The following is a 13,881-nucleotide window of genomic DNA, read 5'->3' as shown; positions in this document are numbered from 1 at the left end:
GGGAAGATGTTAGGAGAGAATGCATATGAAGTGCTTAGTAAAGTATATGGCACACAGTAAGAATTCAGGAAATCCTATTATTATTAGTGTTGTGTTGGCTATTAATTCTCTTACTCCATCCTATTTACCTGGGATCTTGAGTTCTAATTTCCTAATTCTTTGATGGCAAAAGATGTTGACGAGATTTTGGGAATGCTTATGTATGTGAAGCTTTCTGAATTCTAATTCTGGAGAAAGGACATGGCAGGACAAAACAGACATGGCTTGATCAGGAGACCGCCCCTCTCTTGCTGTCTGGCCTTAGTACTTCCCATGACCACCCTGGCCGCTAAAGCCAACCCGTTCTTCACCGCTGCCTGGTGAGTTCCTCCACTTCCAGCTGCAGACTGTTGATCTTGTCTCCGAAGTCCTGCTTGAAGAGCCGGTTGTCCAATTCAGCAGACTGGCGGCCTCGCTCAGCCTGGCGCAATCTGGATGTGAGCCATATGAACTTGTGATAAAAAACACAAGCCATGGTGGGGAGGAAGACCAAGTTCAAAACACAAAATAAAACAACCCAAGGGCATGAAGAGACAGAGAGAGGAAAATAAACTTTGTAGGACGTGGGAAGAAATTATGGGGGGAGAAAAGATGGAGAAGAAACAAATTCTTTAAAAAAAGCAAGATGAAGGTGAACCAGGCAGAGGAATAGTTGATTTTCCATTTTTTTTTATTCTAGTACTACAGTTTACAGCCATTAGATGATAAACAATAAAACATCACTTTTTAGAAAATCCATATCCAAAGCCAACCTCAAGTACATAGTAATTAAAGTTAAATCCACTTTTTTGTTTTTATTTCCTAATAGGTTTGGTACTTTATATTTCTGTTTTATACTCACTGGAACTTGCAAATGGGCAACTACCTTCTTATATGTGGAACTAGAACATTTTCCTGGTCCCTTCCCTAAACCACAAATTATATTAAATCACTGGACACTATACATCAACCTTTACCCAGGCTTCGGGTTTTTAACATAATGAAAAGCCTTTGGCTATCTCTTTCCTTTTCCATTTCTACCAACTGGTGTGTGACTAAGTGGACAAACAATTCAGCACTGGGCCTGCATAAGATTCCTGACCATATTCTCTGGAAGATTGTGAATGTTTTCTTCCAAATATCCTATAACTTTGCACCTATAAAGAAGCATGTTCTAAGGTGAAATATCTGGGGCTCTCTGTAATAGAATTTGGGAGCATGCTACTATGCTACTATGTATAGTCTTTAAAATGTTTTATTTTGGTGTTTGAGCACTCCTTCCAAATGCTCATAGAAAAGGCACCTCATCACCACAAAAGGCTGATGAAGGTAAGAAGAGGTGCAAAATTATAAGAGAGAAACTAAGTTCAAAAGTACAGGCTCTTCCATGAAGTTGGTCATACTTTCTTTGACTTGACCTTGGTTCAAGTCTGCAAGGACCTATAAAAACACACATGAAATCTATCTTACTCTCTTAATTCTGTTTTTTTCCAAGAAGACAGTAAAGAATTTAAAGAGCTGGGAGCAAAGGGGTTATCTTTGTCCCCACTTAAGCAGCTGAAATGCTGCAAATCTACTAGAATGAGAAAAAACAGAAAAACAAAAATTTTCCCAAGACTTTTTGAAGGAATAAAGGCTTATGTAACTAACACCTGTTCCCCCCAATCAAAAGTCATTTTTAAAAAAAATCAAAGTATTTATAGGATTATTACAATGTAATGCCTAGGAATGGTCAGATCTGTGGTCACTTAGAAAAAGAAGCCCTGCTGATTATTGTTTATGAATACCTACTGGGAACCTTTATTTTTAGACTAAATAATAATAATGAATATAAGTTTATCATTTGTCTATTTCCTACTCTGAAATGGTTTTCTAATAGATTGTTATTCTCCTAGAAACTTAAGCAAATTCCCATCTGAACAAAAAGTAACAGAAACTCTTAAGTAAATGTTGCCAGCAAGGAACAAGAGGCAGGAAACCATCACTCATGTCTGTGCCTTGTTGTCTTTACTCCGAAAGGAAAAGCAGGATAGATGTGAAAAACGTGTAGCGTATTTTTTTTTTTAATAGAAGAGATGTGCTTTTATTAAAATGGTTCTCTCTGAGCTACCTAAATAGGAAGTGGAATTGCAGGAAAATGGCAGAGGTAGAAGATGACAAATATTAGGAGGGTTTTCCCAAGCTTCCACATTATTATGTTATCATAAGTTACCTAATCACTAACTTTATCTCTATGACTTTAAAGAAATGTAAGGATGCTGTTCCCCGCCCTCACCCTACTGCCCCCCACCAAAGTCACTAAGGCAAAATAGTTGCAAGCAATCTTGGTTACTGAGAGTAGAACTGTAGTGGAATACTAAGTACTTATCCTTGGCTTGGGGATTAAACCTAGATGACAAAAGTGAAAAGGGGTCATGGCCTAAGAGACACAGAACTACTTTAGAAGAGTCCAAGACCATGTGGCAGTCACCTCTAGTTCATTACATCGCAACGGCAGAACAGGCTCAATGACACAGACATCGCACCTAGAAACTGGTATTGTTGGGGACTGGACTGTAAAGGTATCAGTCATATATGTACAGAGCTTCAATTCCCTAGGATGTTTTTTAATGGTGTGTTTATTTATTGGTCAACTCAAGTAATTTCTCAAAGTTTATTTGGTATTTAATTGAGAACTTATACTCAATTTTCTAACTCTGGGGAGAAAATAAAGAAGAAAACACAGCCTATATATATCAAACGTTTTTTTTTTAAAAGTCCAGCAAATTCAATGTTTGGTGACATTTTATATAGAATCAGAGCATAAATGCAATAACTTTCAGATTTCTTCCTTTTACAATTAAGCTGTGGTATCCAACTTGCGAGGTGACCAGCTGTAAAATGCCTAATGATGTTTTGGGATCAGTTTATTTGCTGCACTATTTAAGGTCTTTGCCTGTTTCACCAAATCCTTCTCACTATATTAATACAATACAAATAAAAATGGGAATGAAAGGGGAATGAGAAAATGAATAAATAGGAAAGACAAAAATAGCAAGAGAACAAGTCAGCTTAATAATACTTGAAGAGGTAAGTCATTATTTTAGTTGTCTGCTTTAAATGCCAAGCCAAAAATCCACTGAAAAATAATCTGATACATTTCAAAAACACAATTTATGAACACTAAAATTGATTTCTTAAATCATAAACATATAACTGCTATGAGCAAGCACTTAGATAACTTCCGAGATAGACTGATACTTTTTCATTTCAAATCAGCCAAACCAGAGTTTTCAAGCTTATTTATTAATTTGCAATTAACTTTTGATTCAACAGTAATATGCAGTGCTGTTCAGGACCCACCCTGGTCAAGAGCCATCTGAATAAAAGAAGCCATCCATTCACCCTTTCATCCATGCACTTACTAAATGAATGCCTTGGACACTCAAGGCACTGTGACAGATCCAACAAGGGAACTTAAAGGATTAGTTAACTAATGTCAAGGAACTCAGACTCTCATCAGAAGATACGTATATAAAGGTTTATAAGGTAGGACAAAGTCAGAAGTGCTATAAGCAGTATAGATAGGTATGGATATAAGGCTATGGGAATTCCAACTAGTACAAATTCGCAGTTTACTTTTAGCTGGGAAGGAGTGTTAGAGGAAGCTTTGGGTAGGTGGCATTGAAGCCTGAACATAAAAAATGTATCTGAAGAACAAGGAAGTGGGAAGACAAAGGGCATTTCTAATTGGTGAAACTATTAGGCAAGACATGGATGGGGAAAATGGGAGGCATGTCTAGTAAGTAGTTTAGTTTTGCTTAGGTGCAAGAAGGGTGATCAGTGGGTGTTAACAGGTAGCAACACAGGCTGGCAACGCTTAATGACCATGGGTGCCCTGGCTCATTCAATCTTCAAGCCTTAGCCATTTCTCTTGGCAGCTGAGTCATCAGGAAGAACATGGTGGCTTCAGACAGAAAGAGAAAAGAGTAGCATAGGGAGAAGATGTACTCTGGGCAGACTGAATTGTAGGTACTGGTGGGAAGTAACTGGTCAGGGGATGAAAATGCAAGACTGGTCTCCAGATTGAGGACAGAGCGGGAGACCGACAGATCTAAGAGGTGTGGGCGGGATGTGACAGTAGAAGCTATAGAACTATTCAGGAGAAAGCAGAGAGAAAAAGGAGATGAGGGAGGAGGGAAAGGGGTTACAGTTATTAGAAGGGCCCTCAGTACCCCTCCATCACCTAGCACCAAAGTCTTCAAAGACCTGAGTGATGAACAGTAACAGAATCACAAACAGATTTAAAAGTCCTTTCATCCTTGTAAGTATCCCTCCTCTAACACATGACACTAAAATGGTTTTTAGTGACATCTTTAAAAAACACAAAATTTAACTGGCTTGCTTTCTACTTGCATGCCTGGTGTTAAGCTTGGAGATTCCCACATACTCTCTGCCAAATGCATAGCGCATTCTCTTCACGTCCAGGACTGAACGCCCTAAGTGTTTCACTAAAGAAACAGCACTTTTACCTTTGTTCAAGTTGTTTAATGGTAGCAGCCATCTGATTAGTCTTCTCTTCCAAGCGACTGTTTAGTTCACTTTTCTGTTTTACTCCTAAGTCTGAACTCTGTTATGGAAAAGAATTATGAGTGATGTTTATGTTTGCATATAACATAAAATCCTGAAACAAATCACACATACCTGTTGAACCTAATGGTAAGCGGGAACTAGAGAAATAGAAATGCTCATGTATTTGCGTATCAGTTAATTACCAAGTGTAGAAAAAGCAAGAAGCAACATTTAAGATTAGTATTGTTATATGCAGTTTTGTCTCAAAAATCAACATTGGAAAGTACATCAATTTATCTATATAACTCAGTTGGCAAGTTAGGCTGGAGAGTAGAAATTATTTTATAGGATAAAAAAGACCCTCTTGCCCAGTTACAATGTAAAAAGTGGCCATGACTTTCCAGAACAGCAATACAGGATCCTAGGATAGACCGATTCCTAAAGTGGTTTATTGGTAGCTAGCCTCAAAATGAGATGTGACCCTTTCTTCTTCTATTTAAAGTGTGATTCTAGAGAAGAAGAGGGGCAGAGGGAAGCCCTGGGATTTTAGAGAGCCAGTGAGCCTACCTGCAACTTAAAGGCAAGTTCATGCTTAAGAGCCCTGAGATCATCCAGCTGCTGCCGCAGAGACACCAGGGCATCCTGCTTCTCACAGACATCCTTCTCCAGCATCTTCATAGCCAGTTCCATCTCCTGTCTCATGCTGATCTGGATTTCCAGTTCTTTTTCAACATCCTGCCCCGAAAGGAAAACAAATTACTTATTCTCTCTTTCCTCAACTAAGTGCAAATCACAAAATTCCACAGGACAAGGTAGACCAAAACTCTCAGGTATAAAGTCTGGCAAAGCAGCTATAAGCTATCATTCAATACAGAGACATTAACAAAAAGAATAATGATTAGGATAATTACAGTACCATTTACTCAATAATTTACGAATCTGAAAAACTCCGTAGGCCAAACATAGTGCTATGTAATATGTCTAAAATACTTGAGTCACTTCATTAGATATTAGAACAGACAATTGATGTCACATCTTATTATAGAAATATATATTAAGTGTTACAGCAGCCAGCACAAAATGAAGCAGTTGGAATTCTCTTCATTTGGAGGCTACTGACATTTTCAAGAGCCCAAGGAACCCAAAAGATACTTTGGGTCCCCAAGGTAACAGCTCAGTTACAGGCAATGGTCAATATGGCTAACTGAGTTTTTAAAAAATTTTTTATTTCATATTGGAGTATAGTTGATTAACAGTGTTGTGTTGGTTTCAGGTGTACAGCAAAGTGATTCAGTTATACGTATACACGTTATCCTTTTTCAAATTCTTCTCCCATTTAGGTTATTACAGAATATTGAGCAGTGTTCCCTGTGCTATACAGTAGGTCCATGTTGGTTATCTATTTTAAATATAGCGGCTAACTGAATTTTTCTATTCATTTATCATGAGATGTATCTTTGTTTCAACCATTATTACTGCAACATTATTTGGATGATCAGGGGTACAAAGACCTGAGGTTATTCTGCATCCAGGCTGTGCCCAGGGCACATTCAGAACCTTGCCTACTTGCTTGGTTTCTTTCTCTTTTAATGAACATTTATCTTAATGTGGTACGAGAATGTGGAAAATTTTATGTAAAATTTTTTCACTTGCAACTTAACTGAGACACTCTTCTGTACATGGTTAGCATGAACGGAGACAAATCAGACTGCTTCTTAAAATGCTGACATACATTATTTCTAGGACCTTCCTTATGGAAAGTATTTTGAGATCAAATCCACAAACACATAGAAGGAAAATGATAAATATTTCAAGGATGTTAAATAACAGTGTTAAAGTAACATCATAAAATAACCTGAAATTCTGTTCTACACACTGTTATAACAAACTACAAATCAGATCACCCCTTATTTTTAGGCTTCTCCCTGCTGTTAGAGACATTATTGGAGGGGGATTATTTGGTCGTCATACTATCTAAATTACAGGAAGAGTTAATGTACTAATACCACGGGTGTATTTAATATACTAATATTTGGATAAAATCTATTATAGGAGTATTAGTCCTTATTACACATTCTTTTATATGTGTATATATATATTTTTTAATTTCTAAAAATATCTTAAGACTAATACTGATGTACATTTTTCTGTTTATGTATAAGAACAAGAATAAATTCAGAAATAACAACTAAAAATAAAAGCATACAATTCTAAATTAATGATTCTTAAGGAGAAGAGGAGCTGCCCAATCCAAGGAGACATATCTTTGCCGGGGTGAGGAGGGGAGATAGCATAGTTTAAAAATGTAGGTTCTGCAACTAAGCCCGTGCGCCACAACTACTGAAGCCCATGCACCTAGAGCCTGAGCACCGCCACGAAGAGTAGCCCCTGCTCGCAGCAACTAGAGAAAGCCCACGCACAGCAATGAAGACCCAACACAGCCAAAAATAAATAAGTAAATTAATTAATTAAGAAAAGAAAAAAGTAGGTTCTATATACCTAATGTTTTTGCAACACAAACTATAAAAGCAAAAATAAGTTAAAAATTAAAATAGGTAAAATTCCATTGGCTGTTGAGAATGCTCAGAAAAAGGACTGAGGAAGCACTGTAGGGAATATGGGTTAAAAGAATGAGAAACTATTTCATAGGATCCATAAAATTTGCTAGAACACTACTGATATTCCTTGATCTGTGAGGTAAAACCCCTAGGTAGGGGTTTTAATGTGTTCCTGAACTATTAGGACCTAAGCAAAATTTACCAGTCGTAGTTGTGTCTCCTCCTTTAAGTGCTTCCTTGCTTCACTCAGTGCTTGCCCTTCTGAAGTTCTGTCTGGCTTAGGGCCCTTGAAAAGATAAATAAAATAGTACATATTTAAGGATTTAAAGAATTTATACAGTTTGTGGACACTAGCACTGCTATTTAGTAAGGGAAATGATCATACCTAAACATGTATGATAATGAACGAAGACAACAAAGAAACTGAAGAAGTTTGGTAAGTATTCTTAAGCCAAATTGGGAGTTTCTTTCCATTTTGTTTAAAGTCCTAAGATAGTTTACCAAACCAAGTGGTAGAAGTCTTAAAAATCAGCCTCTGAAAACAAAATAGCATTTACTGTAAACGATAAATTGGGCCAAACGTTCAAACAGGAATGTAGTCCTACTCCAGAGATCTCACATCTGGTGTCTCCACCCATACAGAGAGATCAGAGCTAAACATGAGTAGCTCATCAGAAAATGCTGAGTAGTCACAGTTGTTTTTACAAAGTCCATGCATTAAAGGCAAACATATTACTCATGTCGGTCCCCACTCAGAGCCTAGGTGCTTACTCTTTAAGAACAATGTTAATAACTGGATTTCTGGATTCCTAGGTCACAGCAGGTTAGAAGCATTAGAATAAGTAGGGAGACCTTTCTAGAGAGAGTAATGCTAACAGCAGTAAGAAGCAATAGATGCCAGTGAAATAAAAGGCAGAAAAAACCACCCACAGTAATCTGGGAATATTTAAGCTCAGAAGCTAGAAGCTCTATCAACTTCAATAGCCGACCCCCACCAAAGTAGCACCGTTACAACTCAGTACAGAATTGCCAATGTTGATAATTATGATATTCAGTCATCATAAAGGGCTAAATGTGTTCAATTACATCCTCCACTTAAGAAAGCTTAGAACTGTACAATATACAAAAGGTTTGCAAAATATCTGTTTAGACATATATAAAAAGTTTGGTATTGGGTTGGCCATAAAGGTCGATTGGGCTTTTCCATAAGATGTTATAGAACCAACCCTATACTTTAAGGGATTGAGTTATCTAGAAAATTCATTTATATGGTAACTCTTTCCCAGTGATATCAGATAAACACTTTTTACAAAATAGTAACATGGTCTAAAAATAATGGTATATTTAATATAGTAGAACACTTAAATATAGTACAAATCATTAGTATGTAAAAACAAGACGTCGAATTAGACTGTTTATTGAAGTCTCTAAACAGATGTGGGTGGCGGTGAAGCCAAGCAGTGTTTGTAGGAGAAGGGACATAGCCCCTCCCATAACCTTTGCCATTCACTCAATTGTGCCTGGAGCCTCAGTGAAAACGGTGCACTTAACATATGCAAATGCTCACAGCTACCAAGTGGTCCTCTGGAGGCAGCCCCCCCCCCCCCGCCATGACACATGACATGCTCTCTGGGAATATTTCATAAATCCAGTAAGATTAACCTTCCGATTAGATTCCAATATGTAGGAGCTTTCCTCTTTAACTCGTTCCATATCTTCTTGCAGGGTAATAATCCTGTTGTTTGCAACTGCAAGCTGTTGATAAAATTTTAAAAATAATCATTATCTTTCTTTCACTAAACACAGGATAAGGTAATTCATGATCTGCTAGGACATGATTTTCAGGCTTAGCTATTCTTAGAAGGAAAGAAAGCTATCTATAGCCCCATAAAAATGTTCTTATAGGGAACTTAGGAAAAATGTCTTTAAAGATAAAAATAAAAAATATCTCCTATTACTGCTTTTAGTGTAAACATTTTTTCAGTACCACAATGTTATCTTACAATTATTTACCTCAAGGGTCTCCTCATGGATAACTTGTAATTATATTTAGTTATAAAATCTATTTCTGGACTTCCCTGCTGGCACAGTGGTTGAGAATCCGCCTGCCAATGCAGAGGACATGGGTTCGAGCCCTGGTCCAGGAAGAGACCACATGCTGCGGAGCAACTAAGCCTGTGCGCCATAACTACTAAGCCTGCACTCTAGAGCCCACGAGCCACAACTACTTAAGCCCACTCGCCTAGAGCCCGCGCTCCACAACAAGAGAAGCCACTGCAATGAGAAGCCCATGCACCACAACGAAGAGTAGCCACAACTAGAGAAAGCCCATACACAGCAATGAACACCCATCGCAGCCAAAAAAAAATTTAAAAAACCTATTTCTTTTTTTTTTTTAACATCTTTATTGGAGTATAATTGCTTTACAATGGTGTGTTAGTTTCTGCTTTAAAACAAAGTGAATCAGCTATACATATAAATATATCCCCATATCTCCTCCTTCTTGCGTCTTCCTCCCCCCTCCCTATGCCACCGCTCTAGGTGGTCACAAAGCACCGAGTTGATCTCCCTGTGCTACGCAGCCGCTTCCCACTAGCCATCTATTTTACATTTCGTAGTGTATATAAGTCCATGTCACTCTCTCACTTCCTCCCAGCTTACCCTTCCCCCTCCCTGTGTCCTCAAGTCCATTCTCTACGACTGCGTCTTTATTCCTGTCCTGCCCCTAGGTTCTTCAGAACCTTTTTTTTTTTTGATTCCATATATATGTGTTAGCATGCGGTATTTATTTTTCTCTTTCTGACTTACTTCACTCTGTATGACAGTCTCTAGGTCCATCCACCTCACTACAAATAACTCAATTTCGTTTCTTTTTATGGCTGAGTAATATTCCATTGTATATACATGCCACATCTTCTTTATGCATTCATCTGTCGATGGACACTTAGGTTGCTTCCATATCCTGGCTATTGTAAATAGAGCTGCAATGAACATTGTGGTACATGACTCTTTCTGAATTATGGTTTTCTCAGGGTATATGCACAGGAGTGGGATTGCTGGGTTGTATGGTAGTTCTAATTTCAGTTTTTTAAGGAACCTCCATACTGTTCTCCATAATGGCTGTATCAACTTACATTCCCACCAACAGTGCAAGAGGGTTCCCTTTTCTCCACACCCTCTCTAGCCTTTATTCTTTGTAGATTTTTTGAGGATGGCCATTCTGACTGGTGTGAGGGTGATACCTCCTTGTAGTTTTGATATTCATTTCTCTAATGATTAGTGATGTTGAGCATCTTTTCATGTGTTTGTTGGCAATCTGTATATCTTCTTTGGAGAAATGTCTACCTAGGTCTTCTGCCCATTTTTGGATTCGGTTGCTTGTTTTTTTAGATATTGAGCTGCATGAGCTGCTTGTATATTTTAGAGATTGATCCTTTGCCAGTTGCTTCATTTGCAAATATTTTCTCCCATTCTGAGGGCTGTCTTCTCATCTCGTTTATGGTTTCCTTTGCTGTGCAAAAGCTTTTAAGTTTCATTAGGTCTCATTTGTTTATTTTTGTTTTTATTTCCATTTCTCTAGGAGGTGGGTCAAAATGGATCTTACTGTGATGTACGTCACAGAGTGTTCTGCCTATGTTTTCCTCTAAGAGTTTTATAGATTCATAGTCTGTCTGGCCTTACATTTAGGTCTTTAATCCATTTTGAGTTTAGTTTTGTGTGTGGTGTTAGGGAGTGTTCTAATTTCATTCTTTTACATGTAGCTGTCCAGTTTTCCCAGCACCACTTATTGAAGAGAGTGTCTTTTCTCCATTGTATATTCTTACCTCCTTTATCAAAAGTAAGGTGACCATATGTGGGTGGGTTTATCTCTGGGCTTTCTCTCCAGTTCCATTGATCTATATTTCCATTTTTGTGCCAGTACCATACCGTCTTGATTACTGTAGCACTGTCGTATAGTCTGAAGTCCGGGAGCCTGATTCCTCCAGCTCCATTTTTCTATCTCAAGGTTGCTTTGGCTATTTGGGGTCTTTTGTGTTTCCATACAAATTGTGAAATTTTTTGTTCTAGTTCTGTGAAAAATGCCATTGGTAGTTTGATAGGGATTGCATTGACTCTGTAGATTGCTTTGGGTTGTATAGTCATTTCACAATGTTGACTCTTCCAATCCAAGAACATGGTATATCTCTCCATCTGTTTGTATCATCTTTAATTTCTTTCATCAGTGTCTTATAGTTTTCTGCATACAGGTCTTTTGTCTCCTTAGGTAGGTTTATTCCTAGGTATTTTATTCTTTTTGTTGCAGTGGTAAATGGGAGTGTTTCTTTAATTTCTCTTTCAGATTTTTCATCATTACTGTATAGGAATGCAAGAGATTTCTGTGCATTAATTTTGTATGCCTCTACTTTACCAAATCCATTGATTAGCTCTAGTAGTTTTCTGGTAGCATAATCTTTAGGATTCTCTATGTATAGTGTCATGTCATCTGCAAACAGTGACAGCTTTACTTCTTCTTTTCTGATTTGGATTCCTTTTATTTCTTTTTCTTCTCTGATTGCTGTGGCTAAAACTTCCAAAACTATGTTGAATAATAGTGGTGAGAGTGGACAACATTGTCTTGTTCCTGATCTTAGAGGAAATGGTTTCAGTTTTTCACCACTGAGAATGATGTTGGCTGTGAGTTTGTCATATATGGCCTTTATTATGTTGAGGTAAGTTAGTTCCCTCTATGCCTACTTTCTGGAGGGTTTTTGTCATAAATTGGTGTTGAATTTTGTTGAAAGCTTTTTCTGCATCTTTTGAGATGATCATATGGGTTTTATCCTTCAATTTGTTAATATGGTTTATCACATTGATTGATTTGCGTATACTGCAGAATCCTTGCATTCCTGGGAAAAACCCCACTTGATCATGGTGTATGATCCTTTTAATGTGCTCTTGGATTCTGTTTGCTAGTATTTTGTTGAGGATTTTTGCATCTATGTTCATCAGTGATATTGGCCTGTAGTTTTCTTTCTTTGTGACATCTTTGCCTGGTTTTGGTATCAGGGTGATGGTGGCCTTGTAGAATGAGTTTGGGAGTGTTCCAACCTCTGCTATATTTTGGAAGATTTTGAGAAGGATAGCTGTTAGCTCTTCTCTAAATGTTTGATAGAATTCGGCTGTGAAGCCATCTGTTCCTGGGCTTTTGTTTGGTGGAAGATTTTTAATCACAGTCTCAATTTCAGTGCTTGTTGACTGGTCTGTTTATATTTTCTATTTCGTCCTGGTTCAGTCTTCGAAGGTTGTGCTTTTCTAAGAATTTGTGCACTTCTTCCAGGTTGTCCACTTTATTGGCATATAGTTGCCTGTAGTAATCTCTCATGATCCTTTGTATTTCTGTGGTGTCAGTTGTTACTTCTCCTTTTTCATTTCTAATTCTATTGATTTGAGTCTTCTCCCTTTTTTTCTTGATGAGTCTGGCTAATGGTTTATCAATTTTGTTTATCTTCTCAAAGAACCAGCTTTTAGTTTTATTGATCTTTGCTACTGTTTCCTTCATTTCTTTTTCATTTATTTCTGATCTGATCTTTATGATTTCTTTCCTTCTGCTAACTTTGGGGTTTTTTTTTTTCTTCTTTCTCTAACTGATTTAGGTGTAAGGTTAGGTTGTTTATTTGAGACATTTCTTGTTTCTTGAGGTAGGACTGTATTGCTATAAACTTCCCTCCTAGAAATGCTTTTGCGGCATCCCATAGGTTTGGGGTCATCTTGTTTTCATTGTCATTTGTTTCTAGGTATTTTTTATTTCCTCTTTGATTTCTTCAATGATCTCTTGTTTATTAAGTAGTATATTGTTTAGCCTCCATGTGTTTGTATTTTTTACAGATTTTTTCCTGTAATTTATATCTAGCTTCATAGCATTGTGGTTGGAAAAGACACTTGATAGAATTTCAATTTTCTTAAATTTAAATTTACCAAGGCTTGATTTGTGACCCAAGATATGATCTATCCTGGAGAATGTTTCATGAGCACTTGAGAAGAAAGTGTATTCTGTTGTTTTTGGGTGGAATGTCCTATAAATATCAATTAAGGCCATCTTGTTTAATGTACCATTTAAAGCTTGCGTTTCCTTATTTATTTTCATTTTGGATGATCTGTCCATTGGTGAAAGCGGGGTGTTAAAGTCCCCTACTATGACTGTGACTGTTACTGTTGATTTCCCCCTTTATGGCTGATAGCATTTGTCTTATATATTGAGGTCCTCCTATTTTGGGTGCATAAATATTTACAGTTGTTATATCTTCTTCTTGGATTGATCCCTTGATCATTATGCTTGTCTCTTGTAATAGTCTTTATTTTAAAGTCTATTTTGTCTGACATGAGAATTGCTACCCCAGCTTTCTTTTGATTTCCATTTGCATGGAATATCTTTTTCCATCCCCTCACTTTCAGTCTGTATGTGTCCCTAGGTCTGAAGTGGGTTTCCTGTAGACATGACATATATGGATCTTGTTTTTGTATCCATTCAGCCAGTCTGTCTTTTGGTGGGAGCATTTAATCCATTTACATTTAAGGTAATTATTGATATGTATGTTCCTATTACCATTTTCTTAGTTATTTGGGGTTTGCTATTGTAGGTCTTTTCCTTCTCTTGTGTTTCCTGCCTAGAGAAGTTCCTTTAGCATTTGTTGTAAAGCTGGTTTGGTGGTGCTGAATTCTCTTAGCTTTTGCTTGTCTGTAAAGATTTTAATTTCTCCGCTGAATCTGAATGAGA

The 13,881-nt window shown here is 37.3% G+C and overlaps 1 protein-coding gene across 5 annotated transcripts in view; it reads right to left on the bottom strand.

Moving 5' to 3' along the window:
* The window catches only part of RUFY3 (RUN and FYVE domain containing 3), an 84,755-nt gene that overhangs the window by 9,722 nt on the left and 61,152 nt on the right, over nucleotides 1–13,881 (bottom strand). For 3 of the 5 annotated variants that reach the window (XM_079919766.1, XM_079919767.1, XM_079919768.1), the window contains exons 9-13: nucleotides 8,790–8,882; nucleotides 7,330–7,413; nucleotides 5,137–5,304; nucleotides 4,530–4,627; nucleotides 351–470 (exon numbers count right to left, since the gene is read on the bottom strand). In XM_079919766.1, the coding sequence (XP_079775892.1) occupies nucleotides 351–470; nucleotides 4,530–4,627; nucleotides 5,137–5,304; nucleotides 7,330–7,413; nucleotides 8,790–8,882 (563 nt within the window). Of the gene's footprint in view, nucleotides 1–350; nucleotides 471–1,472; nucleotides 2,976–4,529; nucleotides 4,628–5,136; nucleotides 5,305–7,329; nucleotides 7,414–8,789; nucleotides 8,883–13,881 lie in introns of those variants that run through there. The other 2 variants (XM_079919769.1, XM_079919770.1) reach the window with 1 other exon arrangement.

The sequence above is a fragment of the Stenella coeruleoalba genome (genome assembly GCF_951394435.1).
Source record: "Stenella coeruleoalba genome assembly, chromosome: 4".
In the NCBI taxonomy this organism is placed as follows: Eukaryota; Metazoa; Chordata; class Mammalia; order Artiodactyla; family Delphinidae; genus Stenella; species Stenella coeruleoalba.
This window is presented reverse-complemented; position numbering and strand designations above follow the sequence as displayed.